We start from the raw sequence: 19,002 nt of genomic DNA on the forward strand, positions 1-19,002 counted from the left end.
AAGATTTTGGGGGTACGGACAAGACACCCCACACCACACCTCTCCACTCCTTAAACTACTCTTCATCTTCAAACTCTCTAAAACTAACTACCTACACTTCCCTATTCCCTATTCCCTATTCCACTCCGGATTCGACGTCGTTTCTTTCCCTCTCCGCCTTTTACGCTTTCTTTTTTTTACTTTTGTCTTCTTTCCCCCTCCATCCCTCACTAGAATATTAGTGTCACGGGATGATTTTAATTTACTTACTCTCTTCCTCTAAAATTAAAAAAAATAAATAAATAAAATGAATGGTTGAATAAAATAAAAAAGACCCATACATACATAAAGATTTTGGGAAATTGAAATCAACCCATTCTCTAGATTTTGACCTTCATCTTGAGAACTGTGGTGGGGTTGCTCCAATCTCTATCCTCCACAACTTCCCATCAAAAAATATCAAAATTATATCATTAATCAAATCTCTAACTATGAATCAAATACAATTTTGAATACAACACAACAAATATGTTATTTTAAGTAACTACCAAACATTCCCTATCATCCCATTTTCATTTTTTACCCACAAATAATAATTCAAAAAGATGCATCTTTTATTTGAGTGAAGGAATGATGAAATTTGATGCATTTATGATACCATCTCCTATATATGGATTTGAGATGATCAACAAAATGTAAGCTGAACAATGATGCCATTCCTGCTGTGTTTACAAAAATTCTTTTTTTTTTTTTTTTTCCTCTAAATTTTATGGGAATTGCTAACTCTACCTTTCTTGTCCCACACAGCTTTGGGATAAAGTAAAAGCAGAAGAAAAAGCAAAGAAATTAAAAAAAAAAAAAAAAAAAAAAAAAACAGCATATAAAGACAAACAAAGGTTCTCTCTCAAACTCTATGATTAATTCAAATTCTCTACGAAAAAAAAAAAAAAAAAAAAAGGGAGTTTTTTTTTTAGCCTACTTATAGTTGGGTAGGAGGAAAATTGAGAGTTTTGTTCGGTAAGGCCGTGGGTTGGCTCCCCCTCCATTTTGAAGAAGAAAAGAAGATCAAGGTGAGGAAGACATGAATAGAGGGGCGTTGCAGAGCTCAGTTATGCAGCAACAAATGATGGGCTCAGAAAACCCTAGCTGGTGGAATATGGTGAACAGTGGCAGCATTAGAACATCATCCACACAACAATCTTCTCCCAATAATAACTCTCCCAATTTCCTTTTCCCTCACTCTTCCCTTCCCTTTCCTTCTAATTTCCTCTATGATTTTGCTCAAGACAAGGATCAGCTTCCAGAATCTTGGAGCCACCTTCTATTGTAAATCTCTCTTTTTTTATTTTTTAAATTTATGTATTGTTTTAATTTTAATGATTTGATTTGTGTTTGTTATAGGGGTGGTTTAGTGGGTGAAGATGATCAAAAGGGTTGTATGGGGGGAGTGTTTCAAGGCAAGAAATTGGAGGATTGGGAAGAGGAGATTTTGAATACTAACACTACTACTCATCACCAACAACAACATGTTGATGTCAAGAAGGAGAACTCAGCTCATGCAACCTCCTGTGCCTATGTTTATGGACATGGTGGTAGCGGTGGCGGTGTCGATGGCGATAATTATCCTTCGTTGCCTCCGAAACAAACCTGGTCGTCTATCATACCGGTCTCGTCTCCTCAATCATGTGTCACAAGTTTCAGTAGTAACATGTTGGATTTTTCAAACAATAATACCAACTCTCCTCCGGATTCTCGCCCTCGACATCCCCCTCCTGATCGCTCCTCCGAGGTTACTACAAAAAACTTCTTCTTTTGATCTGATTGTGGGTGGATCAAACCCTATAGTAATTATTGTTTTTAATTAATTCCCTAAATTAGCGGGATTTTGAATCTTGGTTTGCTTTTTGTTGAAATGATTTGAAAAAAATCAAGAATGTTAATTGAATATTTGTTTGTGTGTTGTGTTTGTGTTTGTCAAGTGTAACAGCAATGCAGCAGGTGGTGGGGCAGTGAAGAAGGCCAGAGTTCAATCCTCTTCAAACCAAACCACTTTCAAGGTAAAAAAAAAAAAAAAAAAAAAAAAAAAAAAAAAAAAAAAAGATTGAGAAGCAACCCACATGGAAATAAAAACCAAACAACACAAAAACATCTCTTCTTCTCATCCTATAATTGTCGTTCTTGCTTGTCCATTTCTCCTCTCCTCTGATTCTTAATTCTCTTTGTGGCCTTTTTTTTCATCCAAAAATAACCCTAAATATTACAATTTTATTACGTGTTGTATACATGACTGATTCTTCCTTTTGCTGTCTTTTTGCTAAAAAATAATTATAAAAAAAAAAAAAAAAAAAAAAAAAACCCAGGTGAGGAAGGAAAAATTAGGTGACAGAATTACCGCTCTCCACCAGCTAGTTTCCCCATTTGGGAAGGTAAAATCCCCACAGTAATTTCCCTGATTAACCCTCTTAATTTACTATATCATTGTTCTAAAAAAAGCAACTTTTTGGTTCACTTAACTTTTGTGTACAAAATGAGGTGGTGTTTGTTGAAGTTATGAACCCAGAAAAGTATGAAAAAGAAGCATAATATATAGTTTTGTTTGATTATTTGTGATCCAAGATTAGGCGAATATTCAGGTTAGGGCACTAAAAAAAAAAAAAAAAAAAAGAATGAAAAAAAAAGGGCACATGGAAATATGAATTTGGATGGTTGTGGCGTGGAGCTGAGGTTGTGTTTTAATTGGTACAGACTGACACAGCTTCAGTTTTGTTAGAAGCTATTGGATACATCAGATTCCTCCACAGTCAAATTGAGGTGATGTTTCTTCTTCTTTTCCTCAAACAACCATGCATTCCCAGATTCCTCTTTTCACTTTTAAATTACTCCAAACAAAAATATACTAAACTAATTTTAACATTTCTGCATTGGATTCAGGCCCTCAGCTTACCCTACTTGGGCAATACTTCGGCAACTACGAGGCAGCTCCAACAACATTCTGTAAGCAAACTGAATTGGCCCTAAAATTTATAAAATTCCCTTCTCACCCATTTCAAATTTATCCACAAAAATTTCATTTTTTTTAGGTTCAAGGGGACATAAATAGTGTTTTTCCTGAACACACTGACCAGGTGAGTTTCCTTAATGTAATTTGTTTTTATGTTTTTCTACTGACTTTGTTGACTTAAAGTTGGAATAAAATTTTAAAAAAGATTGTTGGGAAAATTTTATGTTTGTTTTTTGAATCTCAATGTAAAAGGTTTTCATATATAACTATAGATTCTGAGAAAGTTATGTGTTGATGAATAAAGTTTCTTAAAAACAACAATGTTTTCAGCTTTATTGACTTCAAAAACATCAATCCTATAAATTAATTTCACCCAACAAAAGAAAAAGATTACATTTTTCTTTCAATTTCAACTTTTTGGCTCATGGGTTTTCGTTTTCACAAGCTCTTGAATGAGAATTTAAGAGCTTTGAGAAAATTATTAATGATATATTTTGAAACTTGTTTTAGGATGAAGAGGGAAAGAAGGATCTGAGGAGTAGAGGACTGTGTCTGGTTCCAGTCTCCTGCACCCTGCAAGTTGGGAGTGACAATGGAGCAGATTATTGGGCTCCGGCGTTCGGCGGCGGTGGTGGTTTCCGGTAGACGGGGCGGTGGAGGGGATTTGATAGGGCAGTTACAGCAAGCAGCAAGAGTAGAAAAAAGAAGAGAATGGAGAGAGCCACATTATGAAACTGATATAACATCATGAGCAGTCAATCTGCTAAAGAAAACCAAAGGCTGATTGCTCATGATGCTATGCAAACATACTCCAACCACAAAAATATTATACAAGAAGTGTGCTGTAGCAGATGCTTTCAAAATCTAATCTTTTCTTAGTAATTGTGGCTTTTAATCTTAGTTTTATAGTTGAAAATGATCATTATTATTACTATTATTCATGTTTTAATGTAGTTATTAGGGAATGTGATGAGATTCTATCCTTTTCCTAAATGGGCAGCTGCTTAACAAATATATATTCTAGTATTGAAATTTGGGTTTTCCTTTCTATGGTAACTGCTTAACCTCACCGCTAGTAGATATTGTTTTTTTGGGCTTCCCCTCAAAGTTTTTAAAAGGCTATGAGAGGTTTTCACACCCTTATAAAGTATGTTTCGTTCTTCTCTCCAACCGATGTGGGGTTTCACAATTCATCTCCCTTAGGGGCCCAACGTCCTCGTTGACATTCGTTTCTCTCTCAAATTGATGTGGAATCTCACATCAACCATCACTAGGGTAGCCATTGATTATGACGTATGAATATAAGTGGCTATCCTCCTTTTATAAAAAAGTGCGACGATCGTGAATCTTGAGTTGAAAATTCCATCGTATAATCTTTTGGGTTGGTTTGGAGAAATTGAAAATTAGTTTAGAAGATGATCTAAACTAAGCTTAGATGCCATTTTAGGTTGACATGGGCTATTGGTATGAGTTCCTTTATGATCTGTTTGAGTGTGGCCCAGTTTTAACCCTTTGGAATTGACAACCCAAGAACTCTGAAGAATTGGGACCTCAAAGATGATAAAAATCAAAAGAGGGAGTAGAGATCTTCTTTATTTTTCTTTCTTGTTGTTGTTGTTTTTCTTTCTCTTGTTTTTGGGTTTCCCTCTCATTTTCATTTGCATGGAGACAGAGAGATGGCTCCAAAATTGATGAATTTGAAATAACCTCAACGACTGGAAAATCCCATTTGGAAAAGACACAAATTTGGTAAAATAATTGATAATTTCTTCTCACTACACAAACACAAACACAAACCACCACTCTGCCTTTGGCTCTTTGTTAGCAGCTTTGATACTTAACCCAACACAAAACCAATTGTCCTTTAACAACTCGGTTTGACTTATTCGACTATTCGATTCTCTTTGATAACGATCTTGTATTTTAAAGCAGATACTAGCAGTTTTTACGACAAACTAATGCTTATTGTCACTGTATTGTTGTGAATATTCAACATCTTGTTTTTTTCCTTGCCAACACTTTGAATCAACTTCTTGTTTATATGTATTTGAAGCGCCATGGCGTTGTCTCAATTCTTAGGTGAACGCTCAATGCACACAGCACCATGACACTGCCCTCTTAGGGACTGGCTTTGCGTTGGTTCTTCAGGTGCTATGGATGCTGCAGCACCTCCACGCTAATATTGAGGCCTATGTGTTGTCCCCTAACTCTTCCTAACCGGAAAGTTGAGTCCTATGTGTTGTCCCCTAACACTTCCCAACGGAAAAGTTATATATTATTTAAGCCGCTGTGTTGCATTTTGCTTATAGTCATATGCTGTTTTCAATCTTGTTTTAAAAAATCACTGCCCTCGTTTTTTAAAACTTTCTCCTCAAAACGGGGCTAGAGACTTTGAGTATACGTTGCCCAGTCGTAAGCGACGCGAACCCAAATTGGCCTGACTCACTCAATGTTGTGAGTGAGTGCAACACAATCGTAAAAGTCCGTTGCATTATGACAGGATGAATATCTCGTATCCGAAAACTAGGAGTTCGCCCTGTGAACCCTCCCGAGCCCAAATAACTCAATTTTTTCCTATGAACTATTTGTGTCAATGTATTAATTCGATCAAAACTTGAGATAATGGAGGTAATCCAAAAGACGATTCAAACGTCCGTATCAATTTATATCTCAATTCTTCTGCAGGATCTTCTCCCGTGGTCTCTGATTTTTCTAAAAGTCATGGTTACTGTTATATGATCTTTTGATTTTAGAGAAAAGGTCATGAAATCCGTAATGACTCAATTCTTGGTAAAGTTTCAAGCTTTCAATTTCTCCCCATTTCATTCAGTATAATAACCATTCATGTGCATAAATCTGGCATAGCTAACACGAAAACTAACAAAAATCTCATGAATTTATAGCCCAACAAGTGAGATATCAAGAACAGAGAAGCTTGGGCTTTACCTTTTATATGGAAGCATCTGCTTTGTCTGCATTAGACTTGATTGTTTGATCAGTTCTGCAATGCAATGAAATATTCAGTCAAGCCGGCCGCGGCGGCACTGTACTTGCCCTTTATTATATTCACCAAAATTCCTGCCGGCAATCAGAATCATCATCCTGCGTCCGCCACACTTTCGGCCATATTTTATTTTCTTCCACCAATTCGACCACCATCGTTACCGGTGCAATGGTGGCCACCGGTGCCATCACCGCGTCGAGTATTCTCCACCACATATCCGCCTTCATCTCTGAAATACTTGCCCAATCCGAACTCCGAAAGCGCCTTCTCTCCGTCGTGTACGACATAATCTCACTCTCAGACGAGATTGCCCTAAAACCCCTAGAGCTTGCAGCCGAAGCTCTCGAAAATGCCATCTTAACCGATAACTCTTCGATCAAATCCTCTTCTCTCCGTTGCGCGGAAGAATTACTCCTCTCCCTTCCTGAAAACGCCTGTTCTTCTTTTCTATTATCCCTAATTTACGGCCTCAATCACCAAAATCTCAACTCCGCTCTTAACCTACTCCATTTATTCCTCTCGGACCCTTCGTTGGCTCGCTCCGAAATCGCTCCGATTCTCTTCGAGGAGCTCTTTCTCCGCCATTTTCTTCCAATTATTCACTGGTTCCACGAACAGAGATCCGAAATCCTGACGTTCTTCCCCTCGAATTTAATCAACAACACTACCGAACATTCAATCAGCGATGAGTCGGAGGTTTTTCCTTGCACGAAATCGTTGTCGAAGTTGAGCATTGATCAGACTTTGAAGCTGAAGGAACTGGAAAGCAATTACGAGCGGGTTTTGGACAAAAATTGCAGAGTTTTTGCTAAACATTTCAAAAGGGTTTTAGAAAGAAAAGACAATGGTGGATCGATCGCAATTCCAATGGTTAAAATATTGGATAAGAATGAGAAGTGGAAGGAAATGGAACAGATTGCAGAACAGAAACCCAGAACAGAGCAGCTCTGTTTACCCAATGGACGGTATAATGTAATATCTACCACTGTTCCCATCATTAATCTTTGGTTTAATTAATCTAATAAGACAATGCTTAAAAACTAAATAAATATTTTTGAAAATTTCAAAATTAGTTAAAGAATTCAAATATTTTCTTAATAATAGTGAAAACTAGATAGAGTTTCCATTATTTCTTAATAGTGTTTAACTAATTTTTTCATTAATCCATTTACTAATTCTTTTTAACAATCAAATCCCTCGCAGCATTAAGCTTTGATCATAATGGGTCTTTAAGAAATTGCACAAATTTAGAAACTTCCACGGTTCCCGAAAGACCCATAGAAATTTCGTCGACGACTTCAAGCTATACGTTTGATTATGACTTCCTTCTCTTCCGTATTCTGCAGCCAATTTGGATCGAAGAAGAACAAACGCTCGAGGTTGACTGTACCAATAAAGCAAAGTCAGCGCCGCCGCCGTGTGTTCGTTCCCAAGTATTCGGACCTTTCAATTTCATCTCCGAGCAAGAATCATCCAGCAGCTCGAGAACTTTTTCTATCTTCAAGTCGACCGCCCAAGACCAAGACGATTCTTCTGAAATTTTCTCGTTGGGATCTGAGACTGAATTCGAGGTAAAATAAGAATCAATGTTAACAAGGAGAAAAAAACACAACCCATTGTTCCCCTTTTGATATTATACGTTTCCTTTTGTTTGTTTTTAGGAAAATGACCTCGAAAAGACATTGTTTGATTCTGAACAGCCGAAACCCAAGAACCAGAAGCTAAAACAGACCATAACCCAATCATTGGAGTTGGATTATGCTATGGAAAATTCCCGCAGCGCCTCGCCGGAAAGTGGTGAAAAGCATATTACACCCCCTAAGGACTTTGTATGTCCCATAACTTGCAACATTTTTTATGACCCAGTAACTATAGAGACGGGTCAGACTTATGAGCGCAGTGCCATTCAAGAATGGCTTGATAGAGGTAACTTGACCTGCCCAATCACTGGACAGAAGCTGCAAAATACCCAACTTCCCAAAACCAATTATGTCCTCAAACGACTTATTGCAAGCTGGTTAGAGGAGAATCCCAATTTTGTATTGGACAAAGCTCTTGATGAGGCTGAATCAGTGGCTGTTTTAACCTCACCTGTTAGTTTCATAAGCCAAGCCTCCATTGACAGAAGTATGAATGAGATGAGGCGTGCAATTACCAATCTCTGTACTTCTGAAGTTTTGGAGGAGGCGGAAACTGCCGTGCTTTGTGTGGAGAGGTTCTGGTTGGAAGAAAATGTGGAAGGGGATGTTCAACATATGTTGTTGAAGCCTTCTGTAATCAATGGACTTGTTGAGATCCTTGTCAATTCTGTTGATCTTCAGGTCTTGAGAGCGGCAATCTTTCTTCTATCAGAGCTGGGATTCAAGGGTGATATTGTGATTGAAACGCTCACTCGAGTCGAGTCAGATGTGAACTGTATTGTGACTCTTTTCAAAAGAGGTGTTGTCGAGGCTGTTCTGTTAATATATCAGTTGGGACTTTCCAGCCAAACTCTACAAGAAATGGACATAGTCGGTTCCCTTTTGAATGTTGTTAAAAAGAAAGAAGAAGATGTGAATAAGATGCGTTTGAGCCATAAATCTGCTGCAGTGCTTTTGCTTAGAAAGATTTTGGGGAGTAAAGAAGGATCTCCGACTGTTGTTGCTGTGCTTGCTGAAAATGCAATTGAAAGTATTTTAGGTAGTTTGAAAGCTAAGCAGGTGGAGGAGCGGATTGCTGCAGTTGGAATCTTGCTAAGATGCATTCAGGAGGATTGGAAGTGTAGAAATATTATAGCTGATAAAGCCGACTTAGCTCTGATTTTGTCAAGTTTCACGAAAGTGAGTAACGACGAACAATTCGAGATCATTATGTTTCTCTCTGAGTTGGTTAAATTAAACAGGTATGTTGTCCTAATCATTGTCAACACATCTTTTTCATCAATATCTTGAGGGTAAATCCAATAGATTGAGACATGTAGTTGCAATAATGGAAGTTATCCTTCTGTTTCTTAGGAGGACTTCGAACGAAAAAATTCTTCGAAACATTAAGGATGGAAGCGAATGCAGCACTATGCACTCCCTTTTGACGTACTTACAAACTGCCCACAGAGATCAATGCCCTGTAGTGGCTGGTCTTTTGCTACAACTTGATATCTTGGTATGGGTATCACATTTTCTTTTGTAGTTAGGCGGATAGAACTTTCAAGTCCGTCTTTAACATTTTTTCTTCTAGTTTAATAGGCAAGTTTGTTTTCTGGTAAAGCATATTTCTTTTACTTCTGAAGTTTTATGTTGTTCCCATGCTTCGACGTTTCGGTACTCGTTTATAGGTGGAACCACTAAAGATGAGTATCTATCGTGAAGAGGCGATGGATGTCCTTATTTCATGCCTCAGAGATTCTGACTTCCCAACAGCTCAAATTTCTGCTGCTGAGACGATAATGTCTTTACAAGGAAGGTTTAACACCTCCGGACAACCCTTAGCTAGGTATTTTCTTCTTGAACGTGCTGGCCTTACTAAAAATCACAGGAAACCCATAGGAAGTGAGAATATTGGTGATGCTCTTGGAGAAGTTGACCTTACAAGGGTGAGTTTTCTTGAAATTTTGGATATTTATATTTTGTTCAATGCTTGGATCTCTGTAGTTGGCCTATATACAAGTTATGATCCCATAACTTTTATGTGGTTCATATTCTTTTATTCAAAAAATAAATCCATTTACTTAAAATTGGCATAAAAGGAAGAAGATAAGGCAACTGATGAGTGGGAAAGAAAAATGGCATTTGTACTTGTAAACCATGACTTTGGGTTGCTGCTTGAACCATTGGCAAAAGGCTTAAAGAGCAAATGTGCAGCGCTATTTTCAGCATGCTTTGTCTCTGCAACATGGCTGAGTCATATGCTTGGAACTCTTCCTGACACGGGGATTCTAGAAGCTGCTCGAATTTTCTTGCTCGATCACTTCTTATCGATTTTCACAATGACGACAGATATTGAAGAGAAAGCACTTAGCTTGCTAGCAATAAACAGTTTCGTACATGAACCCGGTGGGTAACAATTTGTGAAACAAAAACATGAATGTCATATTCTTTCTGCAGCCTCATGGTACTTTCCATTCATTATTTAGATGTTTACCGACATTAGTTTCTTGCCCATGTGAATTCCAGAAGGACTGCAGTACCTAAGTTCCGACATGAAAAATATTATGAGAGGTCTCAAGGAATTTAGGAGATCAACGCCATTGGCCTTTGATATGCTAAAAGTCCTATGTGAGGGACAAGACTCGAGTACTGTAAGTATGTGCACCTATTGATATCTTATTGTCGCTTGCTGTGGAACCATGAAATGATTCCATATCCTTCTTCTAATATAGGAACTCTGGAGTCATCATGAATTGTTCAAAGTAGATTGCAGTAGAAATGGAGAAGTACTATCAATTGCTCATTGCAAGGAACGGATCATCTCTGGCCATTCAGATGGAACAATGAAGGTATCTTCACCTCACGTACCAACCATCTGTTGTAGTTTCAAGTTTTATCCTTGATATATCTTGATTGATCTGTTGATCGCATTTAGAAACTATTGCGATAATATGTCTGACATATTGTTACATTGGTATGTAGCTATCCTTCTTGCATTTGTATTGTATATTCATAAAAATGGAAGCACCTTTCACAAATTTTGCCAATGCCCAATATTTATATATTGAAGCTTGGAAGAGAGAAGGTTTTCTATGTCAACATCATTGATTTTCTCCTGGATTTGATCGTCTATAAATTCGAGAACTAGTGAGAACTGTGATTTTAGCTTTTTCATGATCATGAATCAAGATGCTTTTTCATATTGGAATCTTTTCATTGATTAACGTTGGTCATTAACTACTACAATAGAATTAGATAATCTGTGCCATAATGTAAAATTGTGAGTTTGAAGTGGTAATAACTATAGCATTCGAAGGAGTTTCTTGGACAAAATTTCTTTATATTTTGGTGCTTTTCCATTATGACAATGGTGTGTTTGTTTGGGTTTAAAGGTCTGGTCTGTTAGAGGCACTAATCTTCATCTCCTACAAGAAATTCAAGAGCACTCTAAGGGAGTCACCAGTCTAGCAGTTGCAGAATCCGAAGAGAAATTATACAGTGGCTCCTTAGACAAGACCATAAAGGTGCTTAAACATCAATCATTTTCTCTCACATATATTGTATCGAACTCTGGATTAAAGATCACTTTTCTTCATGCGCAGGTATGGTCTCTAGGTAGTGATATAGTCCAATGCATACAAGTTCACGATGTGAAGGAACAAATTCACAACTTAGTCGTTTCAAAATCTGTTGCTTGCTTCATCCCCCATGGAGTTGGTATCAGGGTATCTCATCAAATACTTCATTATCGAATTCCATTTTATACATTATATTCAGAAGAAGATTGTCACTGGCTCATATTGAAATATATTTAAGGTTTATTCATGGGCCGGGGAATCGAAGTTACTTAACTCAAGCAAACATGTCAAGTGTTTGAATCTTATGCATGGAAAACTATACTGTGGATGCCATGATAGTAGCATCCAGGTACCATTCTTTCTTCAATCCACAGCTTCTATGAAGTCTTTTGTTCCTTGGTTCAGTGTTTTGACGACTTTGTTTACACCGTCTATTAGGAGGTTGATTTGGCTACAGGTACCGTAAGTTACATCCACAGTGGTTCTAGAAAACTATTGGGAAAGGCCAATCCTATCCATGCACTACAAGTTTACGACGAACAATTATTTTCAGCCTGTACTGCTTTAGATGGAGCAGCTGTGAAGGTACTCCGTTAACATTTACATTACTTCGACTATTTATCCGATCCTGTTTTATAGTGCTAAGAATATTGAGTTTCCTTTGTTCCCAAAAAGATCCGGTGTAGGTCGAACTATGGTGTGATTGGATCACTGTCAACGGCAATGGATGTAAGAACTATGGCTGTAGGCTCAAATCTAACTTACTTGGGAGGTAAAGGAGGAGTGGTTGAAATTTGGAGCAGGGAAAAGCACAACAAAATAGACACACTTCAAATTGGTAGAAACTGCAAGGTCGTTTGCATGAGTCTCAACGAACGGGAGGATGTTCTGGTCATCGGTACATCCGATGGTAGGATTCAGGTAGAATGTTTCTTCTATTTCAGATCACTTTTGCTTTATCAGAAACTTAAAACACCTCAATCTTACTATCATAGTAAGTTTGACAGTACGACATTCTCCTTCTGCAATATTAGCTAACAATCAGCTCTTTTCTGTTCTTTTACCAGGCTTGGGAACTATGACAGAGAAAGAAAGGATGGCACCGTGATGTTGATACAAAAGTGTAATTTTAATGTTTGTATCAATATTGTATTAGAAGTTACAATCTCTTGGGTATTTTGTAGAGGTTATGGGATGTGAGAAATCTGCTAGAAATTGAGCACTACATGATCTCTATGGCTACTCAAAACAATCAATGCTATCAAAAGTTGGGAAAAACTCAACTTCATCCAATTGGATCCTAGCTGTTTTTCACAAATTTTATGAATAGTTCATAAAAAAAATTATGATTGAATAACTTTGCCAATCACTAATTGGGTAAAAAAATTGCTAAACACTTATTTAACGAATTCAATCCAATGCATTGTGATGATAACCTCCTTCTCCTCCGTATTCTGCAGCCAACTAAGGCTGAAGGACAAACCCTGTTGCTTGAAGTCCAGAGCCACCAATCAAAGTCAAATTTCACCTTCCTGCAAGAATCGTCTAGCTGGTTCACAACCAGTTATCGATTCAATTCGGCTGCCCACAAAGCTGAAGATGATATTTCTGACATTCTCTTTGGGATCTGAGATTGATCCGTGGTATTAGTCAGAATTGATATTAACAAGGAAAAAAGCACAGCCTATTAGTATTCTTTTGAGGATTCTTGTCTGCTTTTGTTTGTCTTTGGGGAAATCACTACGAAACGACTTTGTTCGACTCTATATCTAAGACCCAGAAGCTAAAACATACTAGAGCTTCCATAGAAGAATTGAGAACCCTTTAGGTGGCGTTCGGCTTTTGCCATGGAAGAATCCGGCAATAACGGGCTGGAAAGTGGCGAAATGCATAATACACATCCTAAGGACTTCGTATGCCCCATCACTTGCAACATTTTTTATGATCCAGTAACTATAGAGACGGGTCAGACTTATGAACGAAGTGCTATTCAAGAATGGCTTGATAGAGGGAACTCAACCTGCCCAATCACTGGACAGAAGCTGCAAAACACCCAACTTCCCAAAACCAATTATGTGCTCAAAAGACTGATTGCAAGTTGGCTGGAGGAGAATCCTAACTTTGTTACAGATAAAGCTCTTGATGAGGCTGACTCCGCGGCTGTTTTGACCTCACCTGTTAGTGTCATAAGTCAAGCCTCCATTAACAGAAGTATGGAGGTGAGGCATGCAATTTCCAATATCGTTTCTTCTGAAGTTTTGGAGGAGGCAGAAAGTGCTGTGCTTTGTGTTGAGAGGTTTTGGTTGGAAGAGAATGTGGATGTGGAGATTCAAAATATGTTGTTGAAGCCTCCTGTAATCAATGGACTTGTTGAAATCCTTATCAACTCTGTTGATCTCCAGGTTTTGAGAGCCACAATTTTTCTCCTATCAGAGCTGGGATTCAAGGATGCTGCTGTCATTCAAACGCTCACCCGGGTTGAGTCGGATGTAGACTGTATTGTGACACTTTTCAAAAGTGGTTTAATGGAGGCTGTTGTGTTGATATATCGGTTTGGACTTTCCATCCAGCGTCTACAAGAGATGGACTTGGCCGGTTCCCTTTTGAATGTTGTTAAGAAGAAAGAAGATGGGAATAAGATGCAATTGAGCCCAAAATCTGCTGCGGTGATTTTACTCAGAAAGATTTTGGGAAGGAGTAAAGAAGGATCTCTGATTGCTGTTGCTGTGCTTGCTGAAAATGCAATTGAAAGTATTTTAGTTAGTTTAAAAGCCAAGCAGGTAGAGGAGAGGATTGCTGCAGTTGGGATCTTGCTAAGATGCATTCAAGAGGATGGGAAGTGCAGAAATATCATAGCTGATAAAGCTGACTTAGCTCCAATTTTGGGAAGTTTCATGGAAGTGAGTAACGACGAACAATTTGAGATCATTATGTTTCTCTCTGAGTTAGTTAAGTTAAACAGGTTTGTCCTACTGGTGATCGTCTACATCTTAATCCAAGAGATTGAGACATGTAGTTTAATACTGAAATTTATCCTTCTTTCTCTTAGGAGGACTTTCAATGAACAAATTCTTCAAAACATAAAGGACGGAGGTGAATGCAGTACCATGCACTCCCTTTTGGTATATTTGCAGACTGCCCCCAGAGATCAATGCCCTGTTGTGGCTGGTTTTCTGCTACAACTTGATATCTTGGTATGAGCATCTCGTTCTCTCAATAAGCTTATACAGTAATATTCTGTAAAAAAAATGAGTTTGATGTATTTCGCTTTTAAGGTTTATTATTTTTGTTCAATTTGTCAAATAGATCCATATTGAGTTTGTACAACTAGAGTTTAACATAATGTGAGATCCCACATCGGTTGGAGAAGGGAACGAAACATTCTTTATAAGGGTGCGGAAACCTCTCCCTAGGAGACGCGTTTTAAAAACCTTGAGGGAAAACTTGAAAGGGAAAGTCTAAAGAGGACATATCTGCTAGCGGTGGGCTTGGGCTGTTACAAATGGTATCAGAGTCAAACATCAGACGGTATGCCAACGAGGACGTTTGGCTCCAAAGGGGGGTGGATTGTGAAATCCCACATCGACTGGAGAGAGGAACGAGTGCTAGCGAGGACGTTGAGTCCCGAAGGGGGATGAATTGTGAGATTTAACAACGGTTGGAGAAGGAAACGAAGCATTCTTTATAAGGGTGTGAAAACCTCTCTATGGCAGACGCGTTTTAAAAATTTTGAGGGGAAGCCCGAAAAAGAAAGTTCAAAGAGGACAATATCTACTAGCGGTGGGTTTGGCCTGTTACAACACATCTATTGTTAAAGTGACTGGTGTGTGTCCAGCAAGTATTAGAGTGTCCAGTGTCTAACACACTAGTGGTTGTGCTTCTTAGCTTCATACCCTCCTAGAGTAAGTTTGTTCAACTGGAGGCGTTACCATTACTTCAAAGTTCTATTCCTCTCCCATGCTTAGTACAATATTGCTACACTGGTTTATAGGTCGAACCAAGAAAGTCGAGTATATATCGTGAAGAAGCAATGGATGTTCTTTTATCATGCCTTGGAAATTCTGACTTTCCAACAGCTCAAATTTCAGCAGCTGAGACGATTATGTCTTTACAAGGGAGGTTTAGTACATCCGGAAGACCCTTAGCTAGGTATGTTCTTCTTGAACGTGTTGGATTTGCGAAAGGTTGCATGAAACCCAAACGAAGAGATAATAATAGCAGTGGTCCTGGAGACGTTGAACTTTCAATAGTGAGTTTCTAGAAATTTCAAATACTTTTGGATATTTTCTAAATGATTGGAACTCTGCAGCTGGCTTATATATATAAGCTACAACAATGCCATAACTGTTATGTGTTTGATATTCTGTTATTCAAAAACTAATTTTGTTTACTTCAAACTTGGACAGAAGGCAGAAGAGAGAGCAAATGATGAATGGGAAAGAAAGATGGCATTTGTACTTGTGAGCCATGACTTTGGCTTGTTGTTTGAGCCATTGGCAAAAGGCTTAAAGAGCAAATATGCCGCATTATTTTCTGCTTGCTTTGTCTCTGCCACATGGCTCAGTCATATGCTCAAGGTTCTTCCAGACACGGGGATTCTAGACGCTGCTCGAGTTTGCTTGCTTGACCACTTCGTATCGATTTTCATAACAACAACGGATATCGAAGAGAAAGCACTTGCCTTGCTAGGAATGAACAGTTTCGTACACCAACCAGGTGGGTAGAACCTTTTGAAACAAGAATAAAGGTACCCATATGAATGCTTACAAACATTAGTTATTTGGCCATATAAATCCCAGAAGGACTGCAGTACCTAAGTTCCAACATGAAAGATATCATGAGAGGTCTCAAGGAACTTAGGAGATCAACAGCATTGGCCTTTGAAATGCTAAAAGTTCTTTGTGAGGGAGAAGAGTCAAGTGCCGTAAGTAGTTTCATCTATTGGCATTTTATTTCATCCCTCCACAGAACCGTGAAATGATTCTATATCCTTGTTCTAACGTAGGAACTCTGGAGTCATCAAGAGTTGTTTCTTGTAGATTGCAGTAAAAATGGAGAAGTGCTATCAATTGCTTATTTCAAAGAAAAAATCATTTCTGGCCATTCTGATGGAACAATCAAGGTATCCTCACCTCACCTCAAGATGCTTTTTCATATTTTGAATCTTTCCACTGATTAACATCACCCATGAATCGCTGTAATCTTCGTAATGCAATATCGTGTCTTCTGAACTGGTAATAACTACAGCATTCAAAGGAGCTTCTTGAATATATATATGTTGGTACTTACTGCTATCTAATTCTCTGTCAATGGTGCGTATGCTTGGCTATAAAGGTCTGGTCTGTTGGAGGAACTAATCTTCATCTCCTACAAGAAACTCAAGAACACTCCAAGGGAGTCACCAGTCTAGCAATTATAGAATCCGAAGAAAAACTATACAGTGGCTCTTTAGACAAGACCATTAAGGTGCTTAAACATCAATCGTTTTCTCTCACGTGTATTGTTTCGAACTTCGGTTTAAAGATCGCTTTTCTTCATGAGCAGGTATGGTCTTTAGGTAGTGATGTAATCCAATGTATACAAGTTCATGATGTGAAGGATCAAGTTCATAATTTAGTCGTTTCAAAGACCATTGCTTGCTTCATCCCACATGGAGCTGGTATCAGGGTAACGCATCAAACACTTCATCTCTTTTCTTTGTGAAAACCATCAAATTCTGCATATTCATCCAGAAAAAGTTTGTCAGTGGCTCATTTCTTAGAAATATCTTTTAGGTTTATTCATGGGGTGAGGAATCGAAGTTACTAAACTCAAACAAACATGTCAAGTGTTTGAATCTTGTGCGTGGAACACTTTACTGTGGATGCCATGATAGTAGCATCCAGGTGCTCTTCTTGCTCTGATCTACTGCTTCTATGAAGTCTTTGTTTCTTGGTTCGGTGTTCTAACGACACGATTCCGTGGTCTATTAGGAGGTCGATTTGGCTACAGGAACCGTAAGTTACATCCACATTGGTTCAAGAAAATTACTGGGAAAGCCCAATATCGTTCAGTCACTTCAAATGTACGACGAACAATTATTTTCAGCCAGCACTACTTTAGATGGTGCAGCTGTGAAGGTACTACGTTAACATTCACATTCTTCCACTATGTGTCTGATCCAGTTTTTTATAGAACTGAAAATTCTGAGTTTTTTGTTGCAAAAAGATTTGGAGTATGTCAAACAACAGTGTGATTGCAACACTGTCAACTGCAATGGATATAAGGACTATGGCTGTAAGCTCAGATCTAACTTACTTAGGAGGCAGAGGAGGAGTGGTTGAAATCTGGGGTAGGGACAAGCTCAACAAAATAGACGCACTTCAAACTGGTAGAATCTGCAAGGTTGCTTGTATGACACTCAACGAAAGGGAGGATGTTCTTGTCATTGGAACATCTGATGGTCGAATTCAGGTAGAGTGTTTCTTCTATTTCATATCTTGATACGTAATCTTTTGTATAGACGTTGGGACGAACGAGCACTAAGATGGAATAGACCTGTTAATATGTCCAATGTATCAGTTGCAATATGACGAGAGGCTAGTCCGCCTCGGAACAAAATGATAAAACCCTTCAACACCCCATGTAGGATTTACAGCTTGTACCCTTCCAGTTAATCCATAAGGATCGAACAACCATATTCTCAAACCATAGAATCCAGTTACATGAAATGCACCAAAACCAAAGCAACTCAACCGTGAGAGAAATAAATGAATTCCAAAAATCTAAGACAAATCCAAAGGAACTTATAGGCTTAAGATTTCAACGTGGTTCGAAAGTCATTCCCGTCTAGAACTTTCAAATCTTTCATTTTATCACGAATATCATAATCACTCGAAAAACATAAACACCTCAATCTCACTACCCAAGTAAGTTTGAAAATGTGGCATCCTATAACAGTAGTTAATATCAGCAGCTTCCTGGTTTTCTGCAGGCTTGGGGACTGTGACAGAGAAAGGAGGGGATGAGCTTGAAGAACATTAAACAGTATGCTTTTGATAGAAGTGTATACAGCAAAAATGAAATATGTGATGTATTGGTGTTGAAAAATGTATGTACTTACAGACAGAAGAGCTTGCTGGTGCAGCCATGGGTAAGCAAAATTGCTTCCAGAATGAATGAAACTGAGCCAAAGATGAACGATTCAAGCATCCAAAAGCTTCTCCAGTAAATTTAAGGTAGATGTAGGCCAAATTATTCCATGCATTATCCTAAGTTTTAATATCGTATATGAATCTCAAAATTTCCTTCATCTAGTTCACTTAATTTGCGAATTAGGGAATAAATAGAAAGACGAATAAAATAAAATAAAATCTTATAATGCACTCGGATTAATAGGTTGGCTGATATGTTGATATTAAAAATTAACTCGTTATAATAATAATAATAATTAAATCGAGTATAATTGGCTGATGTGTGCATTAGTTTTACTTACTTTTCTTAATGATCAAGATACTAAGGTTGAATGATATAGATCGTTCTAAGATTTTAGAGTGGACAAATTTAATCAATTACATTTAAAATGGTTTTTCAAACAAAAAACATATTTTATCTTTAAAATATATTTTTAAAAAATACATAAATAATTAATATTAATGAATTGACATTTTCTTTTCTTAAAAAAAAAAAGAATAAAATAAAGTTGCCACTCCACTACTTTCCGTTCCAAAATATTAATTATCCGGCGAATAACGGCGACGAAGTCAGAGTCAACGCCGTCAAGGGTGATTTAGTAACTTAAAAAATATATTGTTGTAGAATGATAAATTAAGGAAGTAA

The 19,002-nt window shown here is 37.9% G+C and overlaps 3 protein-coding genes across 5 annotated transcripts; all 3 read left to right on the top strand.

The window, feature by feature from the left end:
• Nucleotides 1–917: 917 nt before the first annotated feature.
• On the top strand, nt 918–3,862 carry LOC111793531 (basic helix-loop-helix (bHLH) DNA-binding superfamily protein). The gene is made up of 8 exons (XM_023675457.2): nt 918–1,305; nt 1,381–1,768; nt 1,959–2,036; nt 2,340–2,405; nt 2,725–2,790; nt 2,911–2,973; nt 3,060–3,104; nt 3,491–3,862. The coding sequence occupies exons 1-8, from the start codon at nt 1,061–1,063 to the stop codon at nt 3,623–3,625; spliced, it is 1,086 nt and encodes a 361-aa protein (XP_023531225.2). The 5' UTR covers nt 918–1,060; the 3' UTR covers nt 3,626–3,862.
• Nucleotides 3,863–6,035: 2,173 nt separating this feature from the next.
• Nucleotides 6,036–12,477, top strand: LOC111792974 (putative E3 ubiquitin-protein ligase LIN-1). Of its 3 annotated transcripts, none has more exons than XM_087123431.1 (14): nt 6,036–6,956; nt 7,331–7,555; nt 7,646–8,865; nt 8,978–9,122; nt 9,295–9,552; nt 9,706–10,012; nt 10,133–10,257; nt 10,339–10,455; nt 10,999–11,130; nt 11,209–11,331; nt 11,423–11,533; nt 11,623–11,769; nt 11,860–12,105; nt 12,252–12,477. In XM_087123431.1, the coding sequence occupies exons 1-14, from the start codon at nt 6,153–6,155 to the stop codon at nt 12,264–12,266; spliced, it is 3,975 nt and encodes a 1,324-aa protein (XP_086979557.1). In that variant the 5' UTR covers nt 6,036–6,152; the 3' UTR covers nt 12,267–12,477. The 3 variants fall into 3 exon arrangements, with proteins under 3 accessions (XP_086979557.1, XP_086979558.1, XP_086979559.1); XM_087123432.1 differs by having other exon boundaries at nt 8,981–9,122; XM_087123433.1 differs by having other exon boundaries at nt 7,685–8,865.
• Nucleotides 12,478–12,619: 142 nt separating this feature from the next.
• On the top strand, nt 12,620–18,482 carry LOC111793836 (putative E3 ubiquitin-protein ligase LIN-1). The gene is made up of 12 exons (XM_023675894.2): nt 12,620–14,146; nt 14,234–14,378; nt 15,176–15,433; nt 15,591–15,900; nt 15,984–16,108; nt 16,190–16,306; nt 16,519–16,650; nt 16,729–16,851; nt 16,959–17,069; nt 17,157–17,303; nt 17,392–17,637; nt 18,158–18,482. Exons 1-12 carry the CDS (start codon nt 13,032–13,034, stop codon nt 18,170–18,172), a joined length of 2,844 nt encoding a protein of 947 aa, XP_023531662.2. The 5' UTR covers nt 12,620–13,031; the 3' UTR covers nt 18,173–18,482.
• Nucleotides 18,483–19,002: the final 520 nt, after the last annotated feature.

The sequence above is a fragment of the Cucurbita pepo genome, chromosome 4, assembly GCF_057944985.1.
Source record: "Cucurbita pepo subsp. pepo isolate OVF chromosome 4, ASM5794498v1, whole genome shotgun sequence".
Classification (NCBI taxonomy): Eukaryota; Viridiplantae; Streptophyta; class Magnoliopsida; order Cucurbitales; family Cucurbitaceae; genus Cucurbita; species Cucurbita pepo.

Bases quoted from the DNA above. Each gene is read 5' to 3' on its own strand.
- LOC111793531 (XM_023675457.2), top strand. From the start codon at position 1,061: ATGAATAGAGGGGCGTTGCAGAGCTCAGTTATGCAGCAACAAATGATG. The intron at 1,306-1,380 runs GTAAATCTCTCT...TGTTTGTTATAG, and splicing joins TCTTGGAGCCACCTTCTATT to GGGTGGTTTAGTGGGTGAAG. The intron at 1,769-1,958 runs GTTACTACAAAA...GTGTTTGTCAAG, and splicing joins CTCCTGATCGCTCCTCCGAG to TGTAACAGCAATGCAGCAGG.
- LOC111792974 (XM_087123431.1), top strand. From the start codon at position 6,153: ATGGTGGCCACCGGTGCCATCACCGCGTCGAGTATTCTCCACCACATA. The intron at 9,123-9,294 runs GTATGGGTATCA...ACTCGTTTATAG, and splicing joins TGCTACAACTTGATATCTTG to GTGGAACCACTAAAGATGAG. The intron at 10,258-10,338 runs GTAAGTATGTGC...CTTCTAATATAG, and splicing joins AGGGACAAGACTCGAGTACT to GAACTCTGGAGTCATCATGA.
- LOC111793836 (XM_023675894.2), top strand. From the start codon at position 13,032: ATGGAAGAATCCGGCAATAACGGGCTGGAAAGTGGCGAAATGCATAAT. The intron at 16,109-16,189 runs GTAAGTAGTTTC...GTTCTAACGTAG, and splicing joins AGGGAGAAGAGTCAAGTGCC to GAACTCTGGAGTCATCAAGA. The intron at 16,307-16,518 runs GTATCCTCACCT...TTGGCTATAAAG, and splicing joins ATTCTGATGGAACAATCAAG to GTCTGGTCTGTTGGAGGAAC.